Below are 14,039 nucleotides of genomic sequence, written 5' to 3'. Positions count from 1 at the left end.
GTTTGGTGATTCCTCCCAACGGTGGCCTACACGTACCATTGGATTCGGAAAGTAGCTTTGCTACAACGTATATGTGGTATATAAGCTCGTTAAGGAAAGGTAGCCACGTATTTGTGGAAGAGCCTACCATGGTAGACAAGGCTTCCAAATGAACATATCTGCTTTCAGCAGACGGTCTCATCAGTCATTGGCTCTGGTAATGTACGGTGAACCTATACCGTATTAAGAGGAAGTTCCATAATGCTTAGACGATCCTACCGGGAAGGAAAGTTCAGATTCATGCCTGTGGGCATGCACACTGAATGACAACTGGAAAAGTGTCAATCTCAGGTATTTGGGTAACGGTTTGTGATCCCAGTGGAAGGGAGGAAGCTCTGCGGATAAGGGCTGGCATCAAACTCAAATGGTGACCTACCACATACCTTGGATCCGGAATGAGATACGGTAGCACCTCGATGTATGTGTGGTACCTCTAAACGCGAAGGCGATAGCCGTTGAACGTATAGAAGTAGGCAGGGCCATGATGGAACAAGCCCCCTTGGCCATACCTGGGGCTCCTATATTTGGTTGGACTATGCAGGGCTTCGGTAGCTTGTGTGAGCTTATCCCAGGAATCTGGGTAACGGCGAGCATGGGTGAGAGGTGAACTTGCCTTAACGCTCGGGTACCATCTGCAGAGCATGAGAGGAGTGACTAACTAGCTCAGGCGCTCAGGACTTCGATCCAGCCGCGCAGAAGCCGTCTCACTCTTCCTTAGAAAGGGTTACATCGCTACGGTGAATCAAAGGTAAGGGACAAATCTTGACTGTCCACTATGTTCATGAGGACATACGTCCAAGTATTAGCAACTACTAGCAGGGTGCCTATGTTGACGGAGCTGGCTATTAAATAGGCCGAAAGACTAGGCACGCCCTCCATGCGTGCGTCAGATCGTGATAGTGGACCACTAGATCCTAATGTCCATAAAGTCATTGTATTACTATTTGAGTGATTTTTAGTTTTTCGACTTTGAATTTTTCTTATTAACCTTTTGTCTCTTATCTCATAATGTTGCTTAAGAAAATATGCTTGTTCCTGGGATAAATTTGAATCTTCAATCTTTGGTTTTATTAGTTCTGTTTTCTTATCAATTTATCACTGGTCTGTATTTTTATTTCCTCTTAAGGCTCATTGGCTGGGTTATGTACGAACAGTGCTGCCAGGTCGCCAGCTTAAATAGTCGCTACTGTGCTGTCAAAATTCCGCCACGTTTCAATACTCTTACTGAAATTCCGCTATTTTCCACATTATATAAAATTAAACTTTAATGGTAAAAAACAGTGTTAAAACTGCAAAATATTTCACACATTAATAATAAGCGTAAATTCCAAATGGAAGGCCCTGCTTTATTGCTTCACTAAATTTTATGAATTAAAAAAAGAATTTCAGTATAATTTGAATTAATATTATTGAAGTAAAAGTCACGGTCAATGCTCATCATTTTTTATTATAATGTTCTTTATTAACATATTAACATTGTGTAACATCAATTGTAATTGTAAACAATTTTTCTTTTAAAAATAGAAGGAATGAAAGGAAAGGGATATATGTGTTTTATTCGCTACTGAATACGATAACCTAATATGCAATAAAATGCTGCGTCGTATCTGTTTGCATAGTGCCCTTTCCATTACTTCAAAATTATACCATTTTACTTAAATAACCTATGAAATAAAATTAACAAACGCTAAAGAACTTTAGCTTTCCTCGCCGATTATATGACTTCTTGTAGATGCGGTCTGCCACTTATAATAACAAAAGATGCACCTTTATGACTGAATTACAATTACTATTTTGAATGTAATCAACATCATCAGGAGAAGGTGTGAACACTTGTGCAATTCTCCTCTCCTCCCTCATACACCGTTCTCGGAAATGGAACAATTCTGTTAATTTAAATTTGAATACTTTCCCCTCTACGAAACTATATTAAGCATTTTAGAAAGAAAGCAATGTTTTCAAACTTAATTTATTCACTTCTTTCAAGCTATGGGGGGAGGAATGGAAGGTTTCAAAACTCGCTACATTTTCCGTATTTTTCGTCCGTCGCCGCTTTGTTTCCAGGTCAACGAAAGGTCGCTACGCGTAGCGGAATTCCGCTACGGTTGGCAAAAATGTGTACAAATAATGTTTGAGAAGAATTCTTTCCCGTATTTCGAAAGAAAATTTCTATTGTTGTCTTAACATACACGTAAATGAATGTTTAGATAAAATATTGGAATACTGCAGATACTGTCTATAATAGTTTCATGGTTGAAAAAATGGATAAGATTTGGTAAATTTTTCGTATGTGATTCTAAATCCACGATAGTACTCCTCGTTGGATGAAGTTTCGACATTCAGCTTTGAGGGATACATTTTTTCTTGAAACAGTATTAATACGGGAAGAGAATCAGTCAATATTTAAGTCTTCTGCTTATTATTTTGTTTATTTTATACTATTGTGCAGTCGCCCCTTGTCGGTCTGAAAGCTCAGATAATGTACTCATAAACAACGTAATTGGGGATGCCAGAACCGACAAGTTGCGCCCAGGATTTTGTATTCATGGAACTTGACAAAATGCGAGGTACGGGACCAGACCTGGGTTGCATTTAAATAAAATGTGACAAGTATAAAAGAAACAGACTGTGATGTAAAAAGGGGGTGAAAAAGGGGTAAGAAGGGAGTAACTTTCAGGAGAGGTTAATCTACTCGCACTTACTTGCTGATCTGATCGTTGTCCTCTCGACGATTCCTCCAATGGGCCGACGTCCGTCCATCCCTCTGTTTGGCTGGCCGTTCATCCAAGTAACCAAGGTTAAGGGTCGGCGAAACCCGGACTGAGTGACCAACTTCACGAAGACCGCGATTCTAGTTAAACTTAAAACTTCTTCTTAAAAAGCAAAACATCGTCGTAGATGGCTATCTGGCGTTAGCCGAAACAAGGTGCTCTATAAGACAGAGCAAGGCTTTCAATCGTAAATTTCAAAATGAAGTTCGCGGTTTACATTCTAACTCGTCCCTTGCTCCATGTCAACTGTCCCTTCCAATAGTCTCTCAATCCATTTTGTCTGGCGTTCCTTCCGGGTTCATATCCTCGGTTATTCACTCTGAATTGTGTCTCGATGAAAAAAGTGCATGCTCGTAGATTAACCAAGGTAAAGTGATAATAGGAATGCGGACGGGGAAGCAATCTGTTATTTTATTAATTGAAAAATTACAACGTAAGAAATGAATGACAGACAGCAAAGGCAAATGAACTTAGAAAAAAAAAGAGTCGATAGGTAATTTAACTTGAAACGAATGATGATTCTTTTGACTAAAATGTTCTTTTAAAATAAAATGTCCCATTGTTCAAAATAAGAAACTTTTCCATATGGTCCAAATACACATATCTTCACACTATTATTAAACAAAAATATTGAAAATGAATAAGTTATTTTGTTTTCTCATATTGAAACTCTCAAAATAGCAAATATAAATAAAGATAAAGGATTCTTTATATATACAACGCAATTTGAAGATAAGCGAAATTTTTGGATGCAAGCAGTGGTAAAAGATTACAGAGACTTGCAATGCATAAGTGACTCTCAGTAGCATTGCTACGCCCGGGAAACACAAGTCTGGAAAAATTTATGATGCAATGTTTCTCTCGCGTTAATACGTTCTTACCGACACGACCAATTGGAGAACGCGTTCGGTGTTGAAACAGAGATTAAGTGGCAGTGTTGAATGATGAGAATCTGGTCACAGTCTCTCTATGCGTGTCCATAGAAAAGCAGATGACCTGAAAAATCCAGAGTATGTTTGCACTCGAAACGCAAGACATACACTTTGGACTGCGGCATGAGAGGCAATAAGCTACACATCTTCTTAGCCATTCGTTTTCATTAAGAACAGTATAACTAATGCGTCATATACGTGTAACATGGACAATCCAGTCCTCAGAATTTGTATCTCGTTACTGCTTGAATCCATTCTTCAGTAGAACATCTCACAATACTGCGTGTTCTGCTCAGAATACACTTTTTACCCTCATTTAAGTCAATGAACCTAGGTGCTATCGAGAATGCCTGGGAAATATTGGGTCGGCATTTGATCGCCACTGCGCTCCGCCAACCATCATCACTCAGCTGCCATATTCTCAAATAGAACAGAAACGGAAAAGTAACATTCGCCATTTTATAAAATATAGTAATACAGGTTGCAGTTTATTTATTAGCCCTGCTACTGTGTGAAATTATGATAGATTACTGTGAAACTCATTAATTTAAATACCAATAAGGTGTGCTATTTTCAGCATTGTAATGGGCCGCGGTGGCTCAGTGGTAGAGCGTTCATCTCTGGTGCATGGCGTTCCGGGTTCGATCCCAGTTAACGCCAAGTGAACTTTGTGGTGGATAAACACCGTGTGTGTGTGTGTGTGTGTTTTCTCGGGGCTCTCTTGTTTCCTACCACTTTCTTCATACCACTATTTCATCCATTTCTCATCATCACCGTCTTCTTTAGTCTAGCTGGCATAATCGTGGCACGTAAAATTCAAAAATTTAATTTCATTTCGTCATTGTAGCAGTGACAGTGAGTCAGGAAATCCTACAAAACAAATTTGGCAACATTTGGCAGCGGAGCAAACCAATTGATTAACCCTTAATGATCTAAAAGTAATCTTGACTTTGCAAATACTCGAAAAATGTTGTGAAGTAAAGATGTTCTTACCTGGATTCAACGAGTTGTCTTTTTCGGCTTTCAAAAAGTCATAGATATCTGTCAACCGATAAATGGTAGTCACATCAAATATATCTGCAATTAACAAAAAGAAAACATTTAGATGATCAACTTTCCTCTCGTATGATATGGTTTGAATATGTAGGCCTACATAAAATGTGAACTTAAAATTTTGGGTTTCGATTCAATTAGTGGTTTAACAAACAATAATTTAAAGGTGAGAAACATAGCCTTAAGTTTTCCATTCTCTTTTGAGGATTATTTTATACACCTTTTATTTGATATCTGGTACAACTAATAAGGGAAGTTTGCAGAAAGCACTTGTTTGCAGAGAAATTAAGAATGCTATTTGAAAGACTACTTCATGCTGATTACAACAAGTTAATAAAATTCCTGCATGGTTCAGAAGAGATTCAACGTTAAATGCATGAATGTACACGATTTGTATAACCATTTGATGTGTTTGGATTCCGACCAATCAAAGATTATGGCAGAAGACTTGTATACACACCAGCAAAAGTGCATTCACACATTCAATTTTCACATCCTGCAACGTTAGGCAACCAACAATATTGTTAAGGTTTGCTGGTTGGGAACTACATAAGGCGTTCTACAAATGCACTAGTTTGTTCGAAATATGTCAGTGTACTAAACTAGTTTAGAATACAGAGCTTAGTATTTACAGTGTGATTCATATCATGAGAGAGTTAAAGAGAAATTTTATTCAACCTTAGATATACCAAGGAAAAATCAATGTTGGTCAAACATTCATTTCATATAACAGGTTACAGTATTTTGTAAAATCTCTGAATGTTTTACATTATTCGTTTCAACGTTACCTCCAGTTTTGTTAGTTATCAGTTTTAGTATCTCTAATAAAACTTTATGAAAAAAATAAGGTCGAGGTGTTTTAACTTCCATCTTTGTTTTGTGAGAATATTTAGTCCGGCATTCAGTCCATGGTACCGTGCATGTGCGTCCGCATAAAATATTTTTGCATTTTCATGGCATTTACATCCTCCTAAACAATATTAGGAAGGGTGTCGCTCCTACACCCTTGGGCATTTTGCATAATACCCATTAACCCTTTCGAATCCAATGACGTTAAGCATTTTTAGCACTTTTTTCAAATATCTATTACTTCAACACAATTCATCAGAATTTTATAGTTCATATGCCATTCTCTTTAAAATGATGCAATCTTTCAAATGCTATAAAGATCATACCCTTACAACGTACGAGAAAAGGGAAATTTAGAAAAATCGGGAAATTTCTCTGAAAAAATACCTTTTTCGACCTTTGGGGCCCTGGGTGAAAGCACGGTACCCCAATATACATTGAGATATTGGTAATGTTCATGCCAATTATTATTTTGATATCTTATATAATGACATCGTTATAAAATGTTTCTCAATTCTCTGTGCAAGTAAAAAAAACAGGTTTCACTGGTGCGTAGGTTAGGTTTTGATGCAAACTACAGGCTTTGGTACAAGTAAACAGCTAATTTGATACTAATTGTCTTTAGTACTTCACGATGTTGTCTTGTCGTCATTATATTCGAAAGCGTTACTATGGAAACTAAGTGCTGCTATTACTGATAAATCAAATTTTGTGCATACACCTCAAATTTACCCCGTTGTGTACACTCAAGGTTTTTATCAATCACAAGTTGCTTTAAACATCTTAAAAGTGTTGAAGAATATGTTTTAAAACTATAAACACTTTCATTTGCACAGTCACTGCGAGCAAAAAGAGTACAAATCATGAATAAAATATTCGGTCTCCTCTTCGTCTACGTTTGTATTTGCCGCGGCGATTATTTTATTTTTTTCGTTATAACACCGTGCTTCGTCATGACAGAGATAAAACACAGTGCATGACAGTTTAGCTGCATTGCAACGACAATAAGCTGTTAAGAATGGTTTATCAGATGAACAACGACAATGAATCATATCAAACACTTCTGGAGCTGCCAATGAAGTATTTAATAGCAGTAGCACAAGAACAAGAGATTTCGACGCATCTTCACGTTTCCAGCCTTACAAAGGGGGATCAAACTTGGGACGCTAAAATTCCCACCCTGACATCCATATGACAGTTTGAATGTGTGCTCTACGCACATTTAACTCGAATGCTTCCGTTGTAGATGAGAGACTTTTCAAATCAGGAGATGACGCAGGCTTTCGCCTTGATATCTTTGTAATCCACGCAACGACTCGTACATCAGATATATTTTCTCTCCTTTTGCTTTCGTAGCAACGAACATGAAATACGTGGTTTCTTTTACAACATCGGCGATATTTGCATGAAATTTTCCAAGTAGCTTGAGTTTGTTGCCGCAGTGCACTCTCTTTTCGATGCCAAAACACTGAGCAACCGTGTCCCATCCTGAGAGAGCATGTGCACCTGGAAGATCTGGAAGAAATGCCGTATCTTTTTCTACGCCTGCGCCAACGTCGATAACGGTCCTGATAGTCCCACTTCTTTCTATAGTTAACACTCGCGACAGTTTAAGAGTGAGAAAGAAGTACATGAGAAGTATGAAAACATCGGTATCGTCGCACGTAACTGTGATACTCTTCACTCCCTTTTGGGCAATCCTCACTACTTGCTGCACTATGATCACACCTGCTTCTTCGTATGTTGTTCTAAAATCAGTTCTGTGTGTATCTCTTTTGAGTGGGGTCCTTTCCAGTTATGACCAATTTAGAGTCCAGATTTCTGATATGAACATCAGTTAGAAGTTACTGGATAATTAACTCTGTCAATTGTATCTTGTTTTAAGTGACAGTAAGTACATTTTCCGGGATGAAAGTGATGTTCCCAAACTCGGCTTTTGCCTCCTCCTACGAAACTGGCCAGCTCGGGCCAATCTTGTGCCACTCTTAATGCTGTAGTTGTAGTATCTGTCGAATACCTAATACACATTAAAGAGCATTGTCTTCTGGAATATGTATTCTCATACGTTATTGGAATAGCCATGAACAGTTCCATTGTTCGGACAGTCTACTACCCACAGTATAGCACTTCCATCAATCACTGTATCTTCTGGTCTGAAGATTGCTCTTGCAGATGCATCAACTTTTAGCTGATTCATCATGAGTGATTTCACCTTTGTTATTCTCATCTCCCGGTAGTCATCAAACATGGCAATTGGTACGGAGGCAAGTTCATGTTTGAGGACAGGTTGAAAATTGATGTTTCTTGGCCCTTGTATTCCAGAAACACGAGAGCAGATCAACATGGCATCACATACATCTATAGTTCCAACGCACATGGACTTCCTGTTAATAGTCATCGTTATAACTTCCTTTGGTATGGAGAAACCTGCCTGCCAAGTAGCTGAATAATTAACCATTTGATCCATTCCAATATTCGATGCATTGTGAACATTCACTTTTTCTGACGCGATTCTGCCAGTGACTATGTTGGTAAGAGATTGGGAATGGTCCTTCGTGTCAAATGGATCAATACATGTTTCTATCTTACTCCTGAGTTTCTCTCTGTCAATTCTATCTGCTCGAATCCTTCTGGTTTCTATTTTTCATCCCCCTGACTGTCGTTGGTCAAGTCGGACAGATCTTGCAAAATACGGCTAAAATGCGCATGTTGTATGCCCACGTCTTCATACTTTCTGGTTTCATTGTCAGTCTGATGATTCCACGGGATCCTTTACCGTATCTCGTAAATGTCGTTTCGATATACATGTCAGACCAGATGCCGTTCCACAGCCCTTCCTTGTGGTGCATGACGTGCTTCCCTTCCATGAATTTCTTTAGTACATCACATTTTTGCATTGACTACAAATAATACAAACCGTACCTTGTATAATTGTGATGATCAGCAGAAAAGAAATACGGCAGCATATGCTTTACTGCCCACAGGTATAGTCGCCATTCACTTTCACGTTCAGCTTTCACAAATACCATCATAATAAAAAAAACCGGCTTTACTAAATTTTCCACACCATAGTTTGGATGTAGAGCTGCTTGATGCTTTTTTTTAAATATAAGTTCTTCCTTTGAATTCACCGCAAGAAAAATAGGTCTCTAAACTTCAATAACCAATTGAAGAGCTCTGAAATTCTATGGGAACATCTTACCAGATAGAATTTTTGGAACACTTCCAAATGTTGCATTCAGAATATCTTCAAGACCAAATCATGTCATCAGACATCCAACGCAACCAATAAAGATCATTAGTCTGTGCATTCCCCCAAGTTTTGGAATGAAAGTTGAAAACTGTTTGCAGTAAAACGAGCTGATGTGCACAGCCAACTTATACAGTTGCTGGTCGTTTGTGAATATAGTCACATTTTGTCCGCACATATTGGTAAGTCGTATGACCTCAACCATTGCTGTGAACGTTGTGTCGAGGTCTGCAGGATCCATGTCTATTAAGGAGGTATATATGACCCTTGTGGCTGTTAGAGTCTTGTACTTGCTGGCGGCACTATTATGTATTAAATCTAGCAAATTCTAGGGTATCGTTCTCAGTTACTATCCGTTTTATAAATTGGAATCAAGATTGGACATTAATCTTGATAACAGTCTGCCCTAAAATGATTGTCCATACAAATATGTTTTTCTTACTGATAAATTACTGTTTTCTCGTCCCACGCATACTGTATTTCCTATGGTTAATATAATTTCTTTTTTAATTTTCTGTATATACATAAATTTTACATAATTAAATATGGACTCAACAACAATGGTAAACTGCTCAAAGTATTCTTTGACCATTAAAATATAGGTGTAGACACCTATATTTCTATGATAGAACAAGATCTTGGAAAGATATAAATGAAAATAGAAATTCCGTTAATGGCGGTAGCTTTTTGTACATACATAAATTTTACATTCTTAAATATCGACTCAACAACAATGGTAAACTGCTCAAAGTATTTTTTGACCATTAAAACAGGTATACACATCTATATTAATATGATAGAACTAGAAGTTGAAGAGAGATTAATGAAACTAGAAATTCCGTTAACGGCGGCAGCCATTTCATATTAACGTGTTTTATACAAATTGCCCAAGGGTGTTAGGGCGACACCCTTCCTAATATTACTCGGTAGGGTTAAAAGATTATGAAAACGTGAAAATATTTTATGCGGACGCGAATGCACGGTACACTCAAAACCGGGGGTTTGACGGCCGGACTAATTTCTTTTATCACCAAAACCATCCTAGCTTTTACTTTTTAAAAATGTATTATTATTATTTTTCATTTACACATTAAAACTAACAAAAATATTATCTGGAGTTATATTACTGGTTTCCAGTGTATTCTGAAAATGAAACAGAAAACAAAAGGAAATACAACGGAAAAAGAAAAAAATACAATCTAAGAAAGTAAAAACAATATGTGCTGTGTGTCAGTTCAATTTGCGAAAGCCATTCCATCAGTAGAAAACATATCATGTTTTAAGTATGACAAATAGTCATATTGTGTGTGCACATAACATGAACTTGTGTAAGTTAATCTCCAATTAATGATACAAGCATATATTTATTAGAGGTATATACGATATCAAAAGAATAAGAGTTCTCTCTTGCAATACACCGTAATATATTATTCACTATCTCTTGCTATATTCTAAGTAATCGAGAACTGTAATTTCGTAAAAAAGATTAAATAAAAATAAACTAAAGCAAAATCAAATATGAATAGCGATGAATGTTTCGGATTATATTCCAAATGGAGATATCTCCACTCTCTCTTTCTCTCGGTTAACATGTGCATGATTCTTGTATCTCATCTCTATATGGAGAACTTTGAGCAAAGAGAAGTAATCATACGGCCTGCAAGAACAAATTAAAATTAAAGTATTAAGTTGACTTTGAGTAGATTTGAACCAACGAACGCCGGATTTCTAACCTAGTACCTATAACACCTCAACTTTTCTATCATACTGCCGAGGTCTCCTACCTTGAGAGTTCTGTCATGAAATGATGGTCGGAGGGAGAAAGAACACAAACTAAACTTTGATTTGAAAAAAACAATAGAAATAAACAGAAACTTTCGATTTGCTAAATGAATGCTTAAGTAGTCGAGTCTCGGTTAGGCTTTTGAAGAAATATTGGGTGTGAAGAAATATTGAAAATATTTCTTTTCTACAATAGAAGCATGTGTGTCTTGGTAGGTATTTAATTAATTATGTAGAAATCTAAAAAAAAATGTCTTGTGTGGTAAAATTATATATTACTAACTGTCCCAAAGAGTTTTGTAGAGAGTTTAGTTTTTACAACCCTTCCTGGAATCTATGTTATGAAAAATCAGTCCATACAATATTCATCCACTTCGTAATTTAATTATGTTTAACAAAGCTATTCAAGTAGCAAATATGAATAAAATAGTTATTTACATTTATTTTAATGTTGCAGTTTAGACAATAAGCTGTAAAAATAACAAAAAACAGGACAAATCTTCACTCTTAGCACTTAACGTTAAAACAACAAAAGTATTACAACTAGTCCGAGATATCATGATTGTTACTAAAATTTCTGCTGTATTTTGTTGACTGAGTGGATAACGTACTTGAACATCGAGATAATCATTAGGTTTCTTGGGTTCAAGCCTCCACCTATCTTATTATTCATTTTTTCTAATGCTTATTAAAAAAGAACCACAAATAGAAGGCAACAATTCGGTCATTTGAATTAGGAGCTGACTACGTGATTCTTGTGCTTTAATACTACGTAGGACAAACGTTTGTTTAGTGGCGGATATAAGTCCTTGACCAGGTAATGGGAACTGATTTTGAAACCAAACGCAGAGTATGAGAATTTAATCTGTCATATCTGTATTTAGGTGTGGATAAGAAACAGAATTTAGAACCAAAGATTTAAGAACAACTCAAGTTATGAATAAAAACTATCCGAAGATTATTGAATTACATCATCATAAAAGAAATACGAAAGAACTTTCGAAACAAACAGAAAAAACATAGAACTTTGTAACCGGAGGTAAAGAAACCTAATGTGAACACACTAAAAACGAATCTTTTACTTGTACTGATGGTGGTTCAGTGGTCAAGGTGCTCGGCCAGTAATCTACAGGTCGTCGGATCGGATCTACGGAGGGTGAGTGTTTCTTTTTACTTTAAAATTTTTGGTGGCGATTGCTCGGCGATCACAGACATTTCTTTATTTTCAGACTTTGAATGCTCGGATGTTTCAATACTTGAACTACCAAATCTTCAGGTATAACAATAATAATAATAATAATAATAATAATAATAATAATAATAATAATAATAATAATAATAATAAATATTATTATTATTATTATTATTACTCTCTCGTAGAAGATTAAAAGTTAGAAGCTTATTATCGCTCAGGTCATACCATTACAAGCAGAAACGTGCCATTTCCCAAGAACATTTCGGTTTTGTTTAGTGCTGCCCACGAGAAGAGGAATTTCTCATCTCGTTTCACAAACAAAACAAATAAAATCGAGACGAGAAAGAACATTTTACTTTCGAGGTTGGACCACACTAACTGAAATTATCGTCTTGCTTTAGAGATGAGAATCGAGACGAGACGAAAAGTATCGTAAACATTTCTCGTCTTATCTTGATTGTCGAAGTAGTGTATGTCCATTCTTTAAATAACAACTGCTCTCTAGACTGAATCATAAACGCTATTTTGTTACTTTATATTTCTGAGCTTATCAAATTATGGTCTGTACGTATTTTTGTAGCAAATATTTTATATTTGAATCAATTATTGCAGAAACCACACATGCAACCTTTTTGTGCTTTTAAGAAAACGCAAAAAACTACTTTATTTCGATAATTGCTGTGACATATTCTGAGGAAAATGCATATTGTAGATTTATTGTTACTTCTTGTGACTGTTATGTCAGCGTTAGACGAAAACGCATTGTTGATTTTTTTTAATGTTAACAAATATGCACATGTGTTGTTTCTGCATGAAATGACTTGTCCTAACACTAATTTCCCTCTTTATACCTTTATTTGTACATCATAGATGCCTGAAGCGCGAACGTCAAAAACAGTAATATTGCTCTTGAAATCGGAGATAACTTGTAAAGTGTTCCACAACTGTTATGTCTGAAATAAACATTGCTTTTGCATATTGAAGAATATAATCTATTATCTTTGTACATGCATGAATACAAGAAAAAACCTACATGGCAACGCAAATAGTTGACAATCAGTACCTACAGAAAGATGAAACAAAATCCAACGTCTGTTGGTTAGTCTTCATCATCTTCAACATCGGAGGGGATGTGACCATCAAGCTGTTCACTGTCAGTTGGCCACCTTAATAATGGCTTGTAGAACCAACCGTAGTTATGGGTGTATAGTTCCAGTTTTCGCAAATCCTTAATCTTCTTCTTGTGAAGGGGATTTTACCTGCAGGGTAGGCTTTTCTGGTAGGAAGAGAAGGGGCTCTGGTGGTCTTAGCAAAACTCAAGGTATTCGCACCCAAACCATCGATGAATGTTTTTGCCAATTCCCTTACTCACGGATCATGTATGTAAACTCCTTTTATGAAAAGGTCCTGAAATGTTCTCTAGGGATTTCTCTTCCATAAGATTCATCTGAGAGTCAGTCTTTTTGTAAAATGCTTGCCACCAGTCTTTGAAACACAAAATATCGCTTATCACAACCTCTTGAACACTGAACCTGCCCGTAGCACTTGCTCGTTCGATGAGCTCACAATATTGCTCAGCAGTGTAAATCCTATCGACTCTTCGTAGAAGTCGTTTGATGTTACCAAAGTCACGGTCACACGGTAGGAAGGAATGTCCCCTACTAGGGAAATAGTGCGTAATTGATTCAAATCTACCGCTGTCAGATAAGGAAAGAAAAATCGTATCACTGTGTTATTTTTCTTTTGGCCTGCTGCACTGTCACTAAAAGGCAAAAACTTCTTCACAGTACGAGGTACGTCATTTTCAAAGTAGTTCAATAAAAACGTACAAACTTCATCTGCATATTTACGAGCCTGTCCTTCATGGCACACAAAAAATTCCCCGTTGGTAGTTTTCAAATTTTGAATACAGAAGATGTTTACCCATAGTTGCCGGAGGTAAAATACGTCCTGTACAGGAATCAGAGGCAAAGGTTGGTTCTGCATATAGTCAAATGCTACTGCCATAGTATCGTTATCTTCGTTGATAGTTGCTGCCTGCAAGGCACTATAGAACTTCTTGGCGCGCCTTAAATGTATCATTATTTCTGCAGTAGTATTCCGTTTTGCATTTTCACTTAGAGCAGGATCTAACAACTTTACTTTAAAATTTTCACATTTTCTACATA

At 36.7% G+C, this 14,039-nt stretch overlaps 1 protein-coding gene across 3 annotated transcripts in view; it reads right to left on the bottom strand.

Moving 5' to 3' along the window:
* Window positions 1-14,039, bottom strand: part of LOC145673401 (uncharacterized) — a 288,550-nt gene that overhangs the window by 238,234 nt on the left and 36,277 nt on the right. For all 3 annotated transcript variants that reach the window (XM_081743064.1, XM_081743065.1, XM_081743066.1), the window contains exon 3: window positions 4,736-4,819. In XM_081743064.1, the coding sequence (XP_081599190.1) occupies window positions 4,736-4,819 (84 nt within the window). The remainder of the gene's footprint in view (window positions 1-4,735; window positions 4,820-14,039) is intronic.

Source organism: Thermobia domestica, chromosome 16 (assembly GCF_964235325.1).
Source record: "Thermobia domestica chromosome 16, izTheDome1.hap1.1, whole genome shotgun sequence".
NCBI classification, from domain to species: domain Eukaryota; kingdom Metazoa; phylum Arthropoda; class Insecta; order Zygentoma; family Lepismatidae; genus Thermobia; species Thermobia domestica.
This window is presented reverse-complemented; position numbering and strand designations above follow the sequence as displayed.